The sequence below is a fragment of the Corvus cornix genome, chromosome 1 (genome assembly GCF_000738735.6).
Source record: "Corvus cornix cornix isolate S_Up_H32 chromosome 1, ASM73873v5, whole genome shotgun sequence".
NCBI lineage: Eukaryota > Metazoa > Chordata > Aves > Passeriformes > Corvidae > Corvus > Corvus cornix.
Genome location: NC_046332.1, coordinates 105232339 through 105248517, shown reverse-complemented (window position 1 = coordinate 105248517; position 16179 = coordinate 105232339). Strand labels below are relative to the sequence as shown.

The 16179-nt window shown below is 37.7% G+C and overlaps 1 protein-coding gene across 5 annotated transcripts in view; it reads right to left on the bottom strand.

Annotated features, from left to right (window-relative positions):
• Positions 1 to 16179, bottom strand: part of POLA1 (DNA polymerase alpha 1, catalytic subunit) — a 187722-nt gene that overhangs the window by 62047 nt on the left and 109496 nt on the right. For all 5 annotated transcript variants that reach the window (XM_039551766.1, XM_039551768.1, XM_039551774.1 and 2 more), the window contains one exon: positions 132 to 248. In XM_039551766.1, the coding sequence (XP_039407700.1) occupies positions 132 to 248 (117 nt within the window). The remainder of the gene's footprint in view (positions 1 to 131; positions 249 to 16179) is intronic.

The window sequence follows — 16179 nt, the reverse complement described above, 5'->3', positions numbered from 1 at the left end:
CCTTTAAACTAATAAACTGATTAAAAATTCCTGCTTAATCCTGCTATCTTTGAAAGGCAGAGTTGAGAGCCACGTGAGCTTCATGAGATTCCTGATCCACTGCTGTCAAAGCTTTGTCCCAAAACACTCACCTCTGGTCTCAGAACAGCCTTCCTGCAGGCCTGGCACACGGGGCCACTCCGGGAAAAACTCAGCGGAAGCCGACGGGTTCGATTCTGGCAAGTTGGCTCCTCACATATTAACCAAGCCTGCAGAAAGGCAGAACATAGAAGAAAATAATTTTTTACCCTAAATTCAAGTTACAGCTTGTTTTTATTCCACCTAAAAAAATGAATCACAGTGAAGGAAGAAAAATATCCCAACTTTAACATCCTCTGTGAATCTGATACTGTAATACGTATAAAGAGATGAAGGTCCTTCTTTAAGGACCTTGTTTAAACACAATTAATGACAGAGAACAAAGCTGAAGTCTTCTTGCTTCAAAATCCCACATTCTGCACACTGCAGTCATCCCTTCTTTGAAATATACAAGACCTCTGCCTTTCTCCAGTTACAACAACATTAACATACAATAGGATTATTTTATCCAGCTATGTAGACCAACCAGCAAGACACTCCATAGTCTTGTAATAAATTCAATATTTAAGTAAAATGCCATTTCTTTGCCTGTGCTTTAGAGGGGAGAAACAGTTTCACGTTTTCTGATGGCAGCCAGAAGCTTTCCTTCCTTCTTCTTTTTTAAGTTATTGGACTTTTTTTTGTTTTGGGTGGTTTTTTTTTTTTAGAAAGCTTCCAAGACTTCAACATAAACTGATTCATTCAGGAAAACCTAACATTTTGCTGAGTTAAAATGAAATAAAATCTGAGCCAGTTTGCTCTATGTCAGCTCAGGGAGACAATGTAAAAGGCTTCTCCTAAGAATATGCAAGAAGGAATGATTCCAGAACTGGTAAGGACGAACTTTTTGTGCCAGGTTCAACCATAGGCTCAAAACAATGCCACACCTCATCCCTAAGACCCCCTAACAGAATATACTTAAGGAATGGCGTAAGAGAAAGGAGATGGTAAAACTCTTCCAAAGATAATCACAGCTTTTGGAAATGGCTCAAGGACCACCTGAATCACTGCCTCTGTATTCAGTGGTGACTGAATTAATGCATTAATGATGCACTAATGACCCCAATGAACTTCAAGTGCTTTTCAAACTCATGTAAACTTTTAGCATCTGCAACATCCTGCAGAACAACTATAAACTATATGGAAAAGTACCTTATTTTTCTTGAACGCACACGCACACACACGCAGCTTCTCTTTTAATGCTTTCTATTTCTTGCATCAGGAGAGACCAGGAAAAATCATTCTGCATTCACCTTCTCCGTGCCACTCATGATTTTATAGACCTCCATCACATCACCTTCAATCAAAGTCTTTTCCAAACGACAGTTCTAATTTACGTAGTTGTTCCTTGCCTGGAAACCACTCCAAATCTTTGTTGCCCTTCTCTGAATTTCTCCCAGGTCTTTTTGGAAATGAGGGGGTGGTGGGAAAATGGGACAAATGGGGAGAGAGATGAAACCAGTACTGCACGCCGTATTCAGGATACCGATGAACGTAAATTTAGACAGAAACAAAATAGTATTTTCCATCTTGTTCTCTTGTCCCTTTCTCTCCTCTGTCTGTCTAGAGCACTACTGAGCATTTGGGCACTGAGCAGTCATTTCCAGAAAGATACTTATTATCCAAGAATTATAATTTTATTCTACCCTAGTATGTCAGTACATACACAAATTTTGTACACAAAATTGTGTTTTTAGCATCTCCTCACTTCACCTTACTTGGCAGAGGATTTAATCTTTCATTGTTAACTGAGAAGTAAACTTAGTCTTCCTGCAACTCTTCTCAAGTAGTTCCTGCTTTTACCACCCTGAGCAGCTCAGCCCTGTCAAACTCTACATTTCAGACTACTGGCCGGTGATGTCTCTGCTGGGAATAGTGACTGATTATTTTTGCCCGTTTCCATATTTTTTGTTGTTCCTGCAAAGAATTTAAATCTAACCATACCTGGATCCCTGATACCTTGACAGAAATGTCAATGAATCAGAGGACAATTCAAAAAGTTGCTTGCTTCCATTCTTACTAGCTCTTTGACAAGCTGTCCCAATGTTATGCTCTGACAATGACTTCTACCTAATTTCCACTTAGATTTCAATTTTAAAATATATTCTGTATTAATTTTAGAAGTGCTCCAGGACTGCTTCAGTTTTTGTTTACCTTTTTAAGATGAAACCTCAAATCCTTTCCAAATAACTTCTTTTATTCCAGAGACCTCTCCTCTTTCACCATTTCTCCAGCCATATAATATACTCAATATTATCCCACTTGGTGCCAAATCCATCAAAACACTTCCTGCTGCCCTTGCAGAGCAGAGCTTTTATGTCCATGTTTATGTCTTCTGGGCAGACCAGAAGAACTGTGTGGAGAACATCATGGTAACAGCAATGTATATAGCACTTCCTAAAATGTGTGCTTAAGCCTGTAGTGCAGGAATGGAGAGTGCATTTACACATGGAGTTAGATTCATTTCACCCAACTCTGACACCTAAAAGCCTGATACCCAGTTTAAGCTTATCACCCTACAATCCATTTATAGTAAATGGAAGAAGGAAAAAAGCATCTCCAAAAAGCAATTCACCTAACAGATTTTGGAATGAGGAAACCATCCCCACTCTAGATCCTCTTAATAAAGTAAGGGGTTCTGGAAACAGTATGATCAGTGTATCTGGTCACTAAGTGTGAACTTTACTGTTATTTAGATCAGCAGTGTAAATCGCGACATTTAATACTGCACAGTGAGAAAATGTCAAGAATTCAAAAACCTTCTGTGGATTTAATTTGGTCTCTTGCACATCTGTTGCCCTAGCAGTCCTACTACCACTTTCTTTGTCATATACAATTTATTCATGACAAATACTACAGAACTGACATTAGAAAGAGAAGACACTGCTCACCAAGACTGAGCTACTTCATCAGCACATGGTTCACTATAAGAAATCCTAACTTAGGGCCTGACCTAACACAAACATCCAGTCTGTGTCTTCTGAAGTCAGAAGGCACAAATGAGCCTGAAGCGTAAAAGATAGGCCTTGGCTTCGTTTTGCAAATGAATCTAAGATTTATTTCTAAAAGAGGAAGGTGTTTATCTGTTGCCTCACATTATTTAAATAACTCAGTTTTACCAGACATGGAATAACCTCCTACCAAAAAAAACACTACTCAAAGATAGACTGAGATCTTCAGCCACTCACCTATATGAGTACCAAGAATATCATTAGAGCCACTGTGAGGGAAAACACAAAAACATTTTTGTAAGGATAATGACCTGTCACAGATCCTCCATGAAGTTAATTTTTAGAGACAAACGCTATTCTCTGTGTGGAAATTTCTTCATGTCACATGTGCTTATTCTGTAGCATCTCTACCTTCCTATGCAACATGTAGCAGCAGTCTGACATAAAGAGCACCTGAAAATACACAGCCAGGCAGGGGGAGGTGTGGAGGGTGTCCTCACCCATTCCAAACCTGCTGGAGTGAAAGCTTCTCTGGACTCAAGCCCAGAGGAAAGCCAAAGCACAGGGGTTGAATTAAAACCTTTGGATAAGCTGAGATACATGAAGTCACACCAAAGTGAAATAGAAATACAGATTTTTAGCTTTTAGTAGAAATATATGCTAAGTGCCTTAAACATTAAAAAGCTGCAGCAGAAACCTTAGAACACAGTTCTTACTGCAGCAGTGTTACCTTTTCACAGAATTTCTTTACTTTAGACAGAATATAAATAGAATTACACTGTTCACATTTTTTAGATAGAGTGTTCACATAAACAATAAGAGCTGATAGAAACTGTATACACGAATCTGTGTAATACCTATGTAACACTGGTGTAAGACTTACGACTGTTAGAATTAGACCAGGATAGGTTAAGAAAAGAAAAACTAAAATCATGTGTTAATCTTATTGGTCAACTAACAAATATAATCCACACTTCTGTAAGAAAAAATTATAGATGAAATTAGAAGAAGAAGCTGTTTTCTGCCTGCTGTTTGCTGTTGTTGCTGGCTTTATCATGTAACTCCCTTCGAACTCTGCCTTCAAGAAAGCTATGAGACTATGAAATAAAGAACTGAGCAGAACAGCAGCCTCCTCTGCTCTGTTACCCTGGTCTGAGAAGGAAGGGTATCCCATCAAAAGCTCAACACAAACCCTCCTGTTGAAGAGCATAATTGTTTCAGCTGTAACTATGAAAAGATTCTCTGTGCACGAAGAGAACATTCATGGCTCAAAACGTATTAAATGACTACATTTGAACTTTGAAACAATTTGTTATATTAGAAAAACAAATCATGGAAACTGCCAGATAGCAAGATATTTAGTTAGGGAATGCAAGTGCAACTGAAAAAACAAAGCCTGGAATGGGAGCAGCATCCCAGCTTCAGCTGAACAGAATACTCAAAAATAGACAACCATGAAAATAATGTATGATAAAAGTAACTGTGTTTTCTGCCACCTATTGGCCTTCATAGCTAACAATTATGAAACAAAGGACTACACCACTCACAAGGTACAGCTTCTACTGTCTTATAAGGGAATGCATAGATGGTCCTCTCAAACTACCACTGAATAATTACATCTGAAGCAAGTTTCTTTATGTAATTGTTTCAGTCTAATGCAGTCACTGTTGAAGAAAGCATTGGGAGGCTCCGTTGGTCACAGAAAACAGGTGAAAAAAGACTGAAACCCCCCTAAATAAACTAAAAACCATAGCTTAGGATAAAAAAAACCACTTAAATGCAACAGCTTACTATTATACTTGTTTTCAGCTACTAAGAAATAATGATCAAAATATACAGGTTTTACTGAGCAGTACATTTCTCTATAAACAATATTCAAAAAATTAAGATTTAAGTTATTGCCCACAATAAAATGCCCAAATGTGTTGCATAGACATGAACAAACTAGACGTCACTTCAATTAATATAGAAAACAATTAACGTCTACACAAATTACTTCCTACCACTTATAATAAACATTAAAGAGGTCTTTTCTTCTTTGTCACCTCTCTATTCAGGCCTTATTTGCGTTTGTTTGTACTTACTATCTCTTAATCTCTCTTAACAAATGACAACAATAACTGTTGCTATTATGCATGGAAATTAAACATGTAGATAACTGTGTGAAGGGAGCTATTTTTGAAAAAAGCAGTATCAGAAACATGTAGCTCTTTATGTCTCTTGTTTTGCTTTGATAATTAAGCCATAGCCTTGATTTGTTTTAAACAAAAAACTTTTCCATGGACATGCATGTTGCAATCAAATTCAATACATGCATTATGTTCTGATTGAATCTGTTCAAGTGCATTATTGTTAACCCTTATTTGATCCATGCCTGTCATCTTCACTGACCAAACAAAACCAATCCTTCATTTCCCAGCAGCTATCACTGAGTCTGTAAATTAATTTGCAGTGAATCAAACAAAATCATAATAGGGAACCTTCAGCTTTGTTCTACTTGGTATCTGCAACACTGTGGGAAATGAAATACAAGTTCATAGAGGGGAAAAAAAAAGCAACTAGCATTTCCAAACATCCTGCCCACAAACGCTTAGTTCATTTTAAAATATAAAAAAGTATGCGAAAAAACCCCTGGAATACATGCACAATATAAAAGAAAATCCCTGAAGAGTATTATGTCCACGAACTGTGGCTAATAGGGAGAAATTTGCAAGTCAAAAGTAATTTTGTTTCTTTGTAAGTCTGTTCTCGAGAATTAGCCTCTCCCATTCTAATGATCAACAAGCATTAGAAATATTACCCCAAAATACAGAGGGGCAAGTGGTTTTACAACAGCTTTTCAAACAGAAGTTGCAGGGGTCAACAACATGCATTTACTGAGCTTTATCTTAATAATTTTTACAAATTACATTTGACAGTGTGGCTTGGTTGCCTGCTACAGTAGAGGACTGAATGTGCTTCTCTACAACACTTCAGTTCTGCATCTGTTCCTGCCTTCAGTCTGGATGCTGAGGCACTACAATGCTTTAAAAAGTTCACATGGAATGAAAAAATGTGCTAGTAAAAAGCAGAAAGCTGCAAGCACTGAAAATTATTCAGAAGTCAGTTACTTTGGAGTTGAATTTACTTGTAATCTGTGCTTGCTTCTCTGCAATCTTTCTCCCCATTGAAGACAATCTTAATGTGGATTTTGAAAATGGCATCGTGGTGGATGATGTCCAATCTCAGATGGCTGGCATATCTGAGCCCATTACACCCAAAACCCATGGCTCCAGCACTGCAGAGCTGAAGTTACCACCTTACACCATCAAACTCACCAGAAGAGAAGCACAGCATGAACATGCTGTCCTAGTCAGCCAGCTTAAGCCTGCTGCTCTTGTCAGTGATCACCAAACCAGCTTTTGGAAGGCTGAATGTGAGAGACAATGCAAGGAAGATTTTCTGATCCAGGTACCATTTTGAGTTGTTAATCAGGCCATTTTCACTTCACACTGGCCTTTCTTTTCATACTACTCTTACAAAAGCATATTATTTCCACTCATTCCAAGACCAGAAGCATCAAAACCTGTTTTCCTGCCAACATCCATTATTATGGATAGTATTGCCTAAGAGGGCAAATCTGACTGAAGTGGCTTTAAATCCTCTGGAAAGATGAGGTTCCACCAATACTGCATTACTGTACACTACCAAATCTATTGATCCCCCCAAGCAATGTTAACAGGTAGATGATTTTATGAAGTAAAATCAGGCAGTTCATCATAGCAACAGAGGACTTGACTCAGTGATCTGAAAGTTACCAGTTCCAATCACGATAATTTGTTCCATACGTGTGGTGTGCTCTCCCTGTCCCACCTGTCTGTGTCTTCTGTTAATAGCTGTGTCTGGGGGAACAGAATAACCTTACTAGTAGTAGGCAACATGTCAGGAAATAAAACCAAATCCTCTGTTTGCATATTCTTTGGCAAATGTTTTGACTATCAGTAGTAACTACATCTTTTGAGAATTACATCACGATTTTACACTTCCAACATGAAAGGTGATATGAATATTGACTTAAAGATGAGCTATTGCTGTAAAGTCAGGAAAGTTTTTCTGCTGCGTACCAGAAACCAAATTACTTTAAAGTAGTTTCAACTTCTAATCTGCTTTCTTGCCTGTTCAGAATTAAGAAATACTCTATAAATAACATTGGCACAAACCAATGCATCTGCACCACCTTGGTGAGATACTGGCAGCAATGAAAATCTCAATTACAGTGTGAGAACTAGAGTCATGCACTGGCATTTCAGTAGACAAAGCAGACTTGAGTGACACCTACCTGCCACTGCTACAATGCCAAGAAGAAATCCCCTCAGGTCAGGAATGCTATCATAAATAGTGAAATAAGACTCCACCAGAAAACTTTACACACTTAGTGATATGAACTGTAGAATCATTAAGGTTGGAGAAGTCCTCTAAGATCAGAGTCCAGCCATTACCCCAGCAGCCCAGCTGCCACATCCACATACCTTCTGAACACTTCCAGGGACAGTGAATGCACCACTTCTGTGAAGTTCAGCATAACTTAGGTTCCTCAAGCAACACCCCACATTTTCATGGGGAAACGAACCTGATAAAAACCTTAGAGGACCCACTGTTATAAAGAAACCAATTCTACTGCTGCTAGACACAAGAAAGTCACAGACTCATTTAACCTTTGAAAGGGTTTTTCAAGGTGGAGGACTTGCTGAGGTTAGGATTGGCATCATCAGAAACACGCCCTTCTCTTCTGCAGGAACAGTAACTCTCTGCAGTGTCCTGGTGCCTGCCTGCTCTGAACACTTTCCACAGCTGCTTCATCCTGAATGTCCTTCCAGATCAAGTACAAGACACATCAGAGAGTTGCTTGAACGATCTTATGGATGGAGTAACTTATCTGTGAGACTACCAAAGCAGACTCTCTGTAGAACATACTGATCAGGAGGGCTCCTCACAGGTGATACTTAAGACATCTGACTTTGTCAAGTCTGAGTGTCTCCTGACAGCCTGAGCAGACACAGCCATTCCTTTGGAACTTGCAGCTACTAATGCAAACAACCTGGAGATGAGATTATCTGAGTTTATAAAAGACTAGATGAACAAATGAAAGAGACACCTCACGATGTTTAAAAACCTACCTCTTGGTCACTCCCCTCTTTGGGCACAGGAAAGGAAAGAGTAAGTAAATTCTTCATAAAGACAAAGTTCGAAGATAATTTTGTCAGAAAAAAAATTTTGAGGGAAACAAAAAGAATGTGCTGACACAGAAGAGTATAATATATCTGGAAAATGAGCCACCAGGCTTCCCTTCTTTCCACACCCCCTCCCCACACCCAAAATGACCACCATCAGAAATTAAGCCTTTATAAGGAGCATCTTATCTGTTTTGGCTTTTTCGTATCAAGGAATATCTCCCTGATAAGTAATAAACAGGCACACTATTTACAAGAAACACACAAACCAACCCTAAAAAATTGAGTAATGGAGTTAAAAGCAATCCCTAATGTGGAATTCTGGGTTAGCAACTTTTTCATGATCCTGCAAAGCTTAATATTCTCCGAGCAGATCAGTTACCAGGCTCTAATAAAAACATGTATCTGTGACACCATGAGAAGGATCTCAATTTATCTGTGAAGAAAATCCAGGAGACTTGCAAAGCCTCTTCAGTTAGAGAACTCTGACATATCGAGATCTCAAAGTAGTATATGGAGAGACATTGTTATTGATGTATCAGGCATTCCAGCCTTCTTTTCACTTCAACAAAAAATTAATGGAGAGGCTCTCTCCACTTCTTTAATATGTTACTACAAGGAGATCAAATCGTACTGAATCAAAAGCCCTAATGTTATGTTCAAGAGGTCCCTTGCTAGAGAACAGGTATGTCTGAACTCCATCTGAGAATTTCAAAATGTAAAAGAATTTCACAGCAAAGAGTGTGTGCAAGGTCTCTGTCAGGCCTAACTGAAACTTTTAAGTCAAAAACATCTTAGAAATAACTTGAAATATTTGTACTCTGATTTCAGTACATAAGACAAAGATGATTTTCGAGAATGTTTTAAGGTTTTATACCACTGTAACATTCAATCATCTCTGAATAATAAATTCCTTTGATATTTTACAGACTCTTCAAATGAATTGTTTTATAAAAGGAACTGGGTCAAGAGTCCACTATTGATGCTGGCTGACTGGAGCTTTTGTCTTTTTATTTTAAGTGGAATAGGTACCATGTTAAACATGCTGCCAAGCTTGTTGCAGCTGAAAGATATTGCTGCACATGCTTAGAACAGTGAAACACCTTAGGTTAGCAAAAATTCTTTATCCATTTACCCTACATCTTCAATCCCTTATCCAGGGAATGCTTATTCTATGTTCTCGGATATTTTGTTAGGTGTTGTGTACACTTTGGCAGTGCCAATAGTTTTAGTACCTATTACAGAAACAACAACTTAAATTAGTTTCTGAAATTTACACATAAAGCTAACTGTAATGCATTACCTGATCACAGATCCAGTGTGGTATATGACTATTCAGATGACAAGAGAAGGACCTATTTTATCAACTCACTCTTGGCCATTGACTTCACATTAATTTTTCTTTTTCTGTACAATAATATTGTAGCCAGCTTCTCACCCAAAAAAAAAAAAAAAAAAAAAAACACAAAAAACCAACAAACCAAAAAAACAAACAAACAAACAAACAAAAAACCAAAAATGTTACATTTCCCAGTATGAGTATTTTTAGAATCTAATACCACCTGATCACCCAATTTAGGGAAAATGTAAACAGTGACCACAGCATTTCACACTCCATTTCATGCTGCCTCACTTCAATGGAAGTTGGAAGATATGAATTCAATTGCTTTTCTAAGCATTTCCTTATTTTCAGAGCTTCTTGAGTTTTGGCCTGTATAACTGATCAGAATTCAGCTGTGGGATGGAGTGGATAACAAAAACTCTTAAAAGAAAGGAAATTCCTTTCCTGGATGTTCACTCTGCTCCTCTTGAATTCAGCATTATCCAGGCTGATGAACAGATAGATACGATCTTTTAGGAAAAATACAAAACTGTCTCTTAAATGAAAGATGAAATAAGGAAATATGCTTTTGAAAGTGTGCTACTTGAAAGCAGTACAGATCCTGGAGAAGACTGGTTATATATCCAGTATTACTATCACACGACCCACACTAAAGGATGCTATTAAACTGAAGCATCTTAGCCAATAACTTCCTAGTGGAAGGCAAATGATCACTTTAACACCCAAGGCTGGCAAAAGAGAAGGACACCCACTCCAAAATACTCCTGTTCTCAGAGATACTCGTATCTGTTGTCTCAGTTCCCCACTGGAAAACTGCCACCCCAAAGGCACGTGGCATCAATGGGAACTACACATTCACAGGACCAGACTGAAGGTCCAAAGCAACTACACCAACTGTAATTGAAGGCAATGTAGCTACACTGACTTGCTACCTTAAAGAAAGCATGAATGAGGACATAAATACTACCTGAATTTCTCAGAACACAAAATGTCCTTCTATCTTAAAAAAGCTGATGATGCTAGAATGGTAAAAGCTCTGATGTAGATTCCAGGCAGCCATTTGGAGAAGTGAAGCTGCCAAGTGCAACTGATCTAAAACACCTAAAGTAGTCCCCCTTTGCATATTATGAAAGATGGACATAAATTTGAGAGGATTTAGCCCACAACAAAATTCTGTCCTGTAGCATACTTCTTAGGAATTCCTTCAGAACTTGCATATCTCACAGTCCAATCAGCAATGCATCACTGTTGTGAGGCAAAGTCAGCCACAGAACATCAAACGCCTGTTTACCAAAAATGAAAGTCTGTAGGGTTTCAAGAATTATATTTTGTAATCCTGAATATTCCAAAATAATAAAATTTGAATTGCATTCTAATCTATAACTGAAAAAAAAAAAAATTTAAATGAGGAAACCATCCAAGACCAAAAGAAAACTTCATTGTTTTCAACAAAATATTATTCTCAGCGCTGTCATATCAGTTTTACGACTAAAAGTCTTGGAGGTGTGTGTATGTGATTAAAGCAGAAGGTAACTGAAGAAGCAAGAAATGCACCCCAGCCTTCCCCCCCCCCTCCAAGAACTGAAACACTCAAGCTAACAAAAAAAATGTTTTAAACAAAATTATCAAACAAGACGTAAGTGAAAAATATCTTGTAGGTCAATGTTAGAGTTTTACATGTTATTAAAAATTGATTTTTTTAAAAGATACCTTTAGATGTACAGTCATATGTCATTTCATAAAAGTTATTTGAAACCTACTGATCTCATTTGTGCAAAGACCAGGCTCCATCATCAGCCTGCTGAAAGGATAATAGAGCACTCCAAACCCTTGTGATAGATTTGATGCAAACAGTGGCCCTCATTTTAGCACATATAATAGCACCACAAGTGGACAAGTTCCAACCTTAACAGTTGTACATTACAAACTAAATTAACAAATATGTTCTGCTTTACTTCACATCAAATCCAATACCTTGGTCTTCTTACCATCACTAAAATAAGGCTCTAGGCACCAAAATACACACTGCAAAAGATTAAAAAGTGTTCTCAGGCTAACATAACACTCACAAAGAGACACAGCTATTACCAACAATTTTATTTCACTTAAGACAACCTGAAAACAGCTAAACTGGATTTTGAGCAAGCAACTCAGAGAAGACATACTTAAAATGACTACACATGGATAACTACATTGAGAAAAAGGATCAGTGAAAGAAGCCTTATGCATTTCTGTACTGAGAGTGAAAATCTGTAGAAGGATATTTAAGTCCATTCTGCCAAAATACTCTCCCTATTCACACAACTCAAAGGAAGCCATATTCTTAGGCTACAATAGGTCACAACTAAGTATAGTACCTTGCTTCAGAAAAAATTTTGCTTTGTCTGCCAACTATCAACAAAGCACAAAGAACTCATACAGCCCATCCATGTATTGCTTGTCAAAGGGTCTAGCAACATACAAACACTAAGAACTCAAAAAGATTTCTTAAAAACTATGCCTCTACTTTGGTTAGGAAGCTAAAAACACTTTACTGCCCCCACTTATTCCACAATTCTGTTACCTTCCTTCTCCCCTCAAATTTTTGTTCAGTTCTTGAATTTTTCAGATTTGTCATGTTCAACATCCTGCAAGACATCAGATGTAAGATAGAACACACAAAGGTTTTGCTCATATACGTGGCAGCAACAGCAAGGTTCGTCAACTCTAGTATACATTTCAAGCTCGTAAAGAGACAAAAAAGATTGTTTATGTGAAGCATTTATCTTTGCAATATGGTTATGAACATCTCTGAATACTGAAGGAGTTAATAGAGTTCCAAAACTTTAAAAGTGGTAATGCACATACATGGGTATGTAGGTTCAGAGGAGCTCAAAAGAGTTAAAGGTAATGGCAGAGAACGAGGTTTCAGTAGTCTGGTCACCTTAAACTAGAGAAGTTTAAAGCATCACTAGGCAGTGTTTGTTCATTTAAGTTTAATTATTTTCTCCTTGAGAATGGCACTAATGAAACTGAATATCTTTCACGGTTTCGAAGAGCAGTCTGAATGGTCTGTAAACAGGACTGGGGGCAGACGAGAGAACTGGCTGAGCCAGGGGGTTGCTAGGTGATGCAGAATGTAAACCCACAAACTTGTTCAGGTTTACTTTGCTTTCATGCTGCTCTCACACAGGCTCTCCAAAGTTTTAAGAATTAATTTCCAGGTAGCTATTTAAAAAACAAAATGTAGAAATAATTAAAAAAGAAAACCCGTTAATCCTCCTCACCTCTTCCCTCCCTTCCCCTGCCACCCCCCAAGAATGAAAAAGAAAAGGCGAAAAGAAATTCACAGCATTAAAGTGCAGGAAACCATTCCCTCTATATACTTGTATGTAACTGTAGAAGACTGATCATTATGAAAAACTTTCAATTTTTTCTACTTGATTTTTACTTTTGTAAATGTAAATAAAAATGAATTCTGGAGCAATACATTAGGCCTTTAAAATACTTCAACTGAATATACAGTGTTATTTACCAACATTTACACCACAGATTACAAAAGCAAACTTTTCAGTACAGCCATGTGTTTCTACCTCCATCCTTTTCAGAGCTGTGGTTATTTTTTTTCCCCCTAAAGTATCTGATCAGAGATTGTCCGGTAAGAGCACTTTATTAGATCATCAGTCAGAGGGTTTTACAAGCACCAAGAGCTATGGGCTCAAATGCAGCACATCAGTTTTAATAGCCGAAGGTCTAATAGTAAACTGCAGATACTGCTGAGAACTTTCCATGCACTGAACTCTTGAAAAAGCACCATCTCTCAAGCTTAAATGCAGCTGCCTCTTTCAATGCCGCAAATGGGTAAATTTGACAAAAAAGCCACCATTAAGACTACATGAAAGGCTCAAGACAACATCCTTTCAATGCTTTGTACTTCAGTAATCAGATGTACTTACTCACCCCCTCCCCCAAACCCGATCAAGAACTATTTCTGAATGGTAGGAAATAATTCCACTTTGTACATCTTTTAGTTAATCAAGACTTTCTATTCAGCAATTTGACCTTTTGTTCAAAACAGGATTATCAGTTTTTTCGCCAGTTACCAAGGGCGACTCGCATGGTGAACATAATTGCAATAATTTGCAAAACACCATGGCAACCCACATTACAACTAGGTAAATACTGGTCTTTTGTGCTACATTGTTATTTTCAGAGATGCTGAAGTCAAAGAACGAATGACAAATGAACACAAAATTTATATTTGCTTTGTCTCAAAAGAGAAGAAAATTGATAACAAGAATTGGGGGGAAACCGACTACAGCTGTAATTTCTAACTTGATTAATTAGGATGGTAACAGTCCTTAACAGTATATTCAACAAACAGCCCTGACTTAGTTTCTCCACCCACCTCTCTCTCTTTCTACACTACTACCACTAACCCCCACCCCAGACAAATTTTTTCAGCTAGGAGAACAAACAACTCCATTTGCTCTTTTCTTCAACTTAATGGAATCCTTAATTACAGAATATTGTTCTCCTGCTCTTCATTACACTGAAAACTGAAAGTGAGAGAGAGAGGAGGAGGAGGAGGAGGAGGAGGAGGAGGAGGAGGAAGACGGTGCCAAGCAGACGGGGTAGCTACAGTCATCCTCCCTGCCTTTGCTTTTTTTGTCCGTAGCAGACCTAAAGATGAGATGGCATTTTTTGTGGGTGGGGGTTTTTTTTCCCTTTTTAATATTAGCAGCTGTTGTACAGCAAATAATTAAGTAAACTAGTGCTCAAGTTCTCTCCTGGCAGCATAAATAAGACACGAAAGCTTAAGTCAAGTCATGATTAAAATCCAAATCAGAGAGGAAACAGCTGCTTAAAAAGAAAAAAAAATAAAATCACCTAAAATTATCAGACTGGGTGGCTTCTAACAGAATACCTTCTGTATTAAAACATTTTCCAATGAATAGAATTATAATACACAATAAACTAATATTTTAAAACTTTATTTCTTTACAATGGTAAGGAACTTACTGCTACAATATAGTTTACAGTACAGGCTTCTAGTAAGACTCCAAGAAAGCAGACTAAAACCAAATTTTCAGAAATATCTTGGAAATATAGAGAAATAATTTTGCCTAAGGAAAAAAAACCTGCTGAAAACAGCAATACATGTTACCAATGGATGTCACATTAAATTTGCTATATATTACTGGAACACAAGTTCTGTGCTGAAACATTTATTATGCCACAGTGAGCTCACTGAATGGTTGAGAACTTAATTTTCATGGCATCATTAATAAAAACAAGTTATGCCTTTACACAGACCAAATCCTGTCATCAGATATATGCATATGTCCCTTGTGAAATGCAATGGCACCCTTTAGCAATAGATTTTCACATACAGAGTGAATGAGAAATACATTAAGCTCAAGAAGCCTGCAATCAGAAGCCAGGGTAATCCTCATTTCAGTTCCCTGTACGTACAAACCACGTGTCAATTTAAAGGGCCACAGCTACATTTTAATTCTTTTTAAAGTACTGGATTGCCTTTACAATAAAAAAAGGCTTACAAAATGAAAAAGAGCTACTGCTGCATCCCTATGTGCTGGGAACACTGGCGAGTATGTAGTAAAATGAAAGAGATGAAAACAAAGTGCTAAAGTCAACTGAACATGGCCCCAAGGTGCTGAAATGCACCACTGCCATTACACAGATTCTCCTTGCTGCTGGACAAGTCACTCCCAGTTTATTGAACAGACTCACAAGCAACGAGCACCTCAGGAATCAATTTAGACCCAACTGCAACCTGAAAGCTCTTCTTCAGGCAGTTACTCAGTACTACACACTGAAAAAACAGGTCCTTTGATTCACAGATTGGGCACCAAACTTATGAACACATTCGATGTTCATTCCTCTGTGCCTCATTTCTTTGACAAATAGAAATAATAATGGACCTGTCGCTTAACACAGCTCTTGTAAAGATGTTTTTTAAGAGCCACTTGATCCCACAGTGAAGTGTGCCACAGAAAACTCCAAGAGAAAATAAATAATCCTAGGCAAAATTTCAGAGAGTGCATTCAATAAGGTAAAGAGCATCCACTATGCAAGGGAGAGAAACAAATACAGACCAGCTGCTCATCTAACGAGTGCTGTCCCACCTGTACACACTGAAAAAAACACAGAATGGGATAACACCATACATAAATTACCTGCATTAAACTTAAGCAAGCAGTATTCACTCTATATCTTCAACTTTCAAATGTCCAACTCTGTAGTACCAGGATTTCTCTTCTATTTTCAAAATTAAAAAAAAAAATTCATTCTTCTTCAAAACAGGGTTTAAAGGAATACACAGATTTTGCTTCTTGAAATAAACAGAGTAGCCCATAATAACTTTCTATTTCTCTGAAAGCAATGCATTTTGCCCAGCATTTCCCAATAGCAGAGGCAGGAAAATATTTATGAATTTTCTCATGCTTTTCTTTTTCTATTAAACCCATCCCACTCCAATATAACTGTTTGGTTTTTGTGTCCAAATTTTCACAGGCAATCTTCAGCCACACCTGCCTCCCCATGCTTTTTCAAGCCC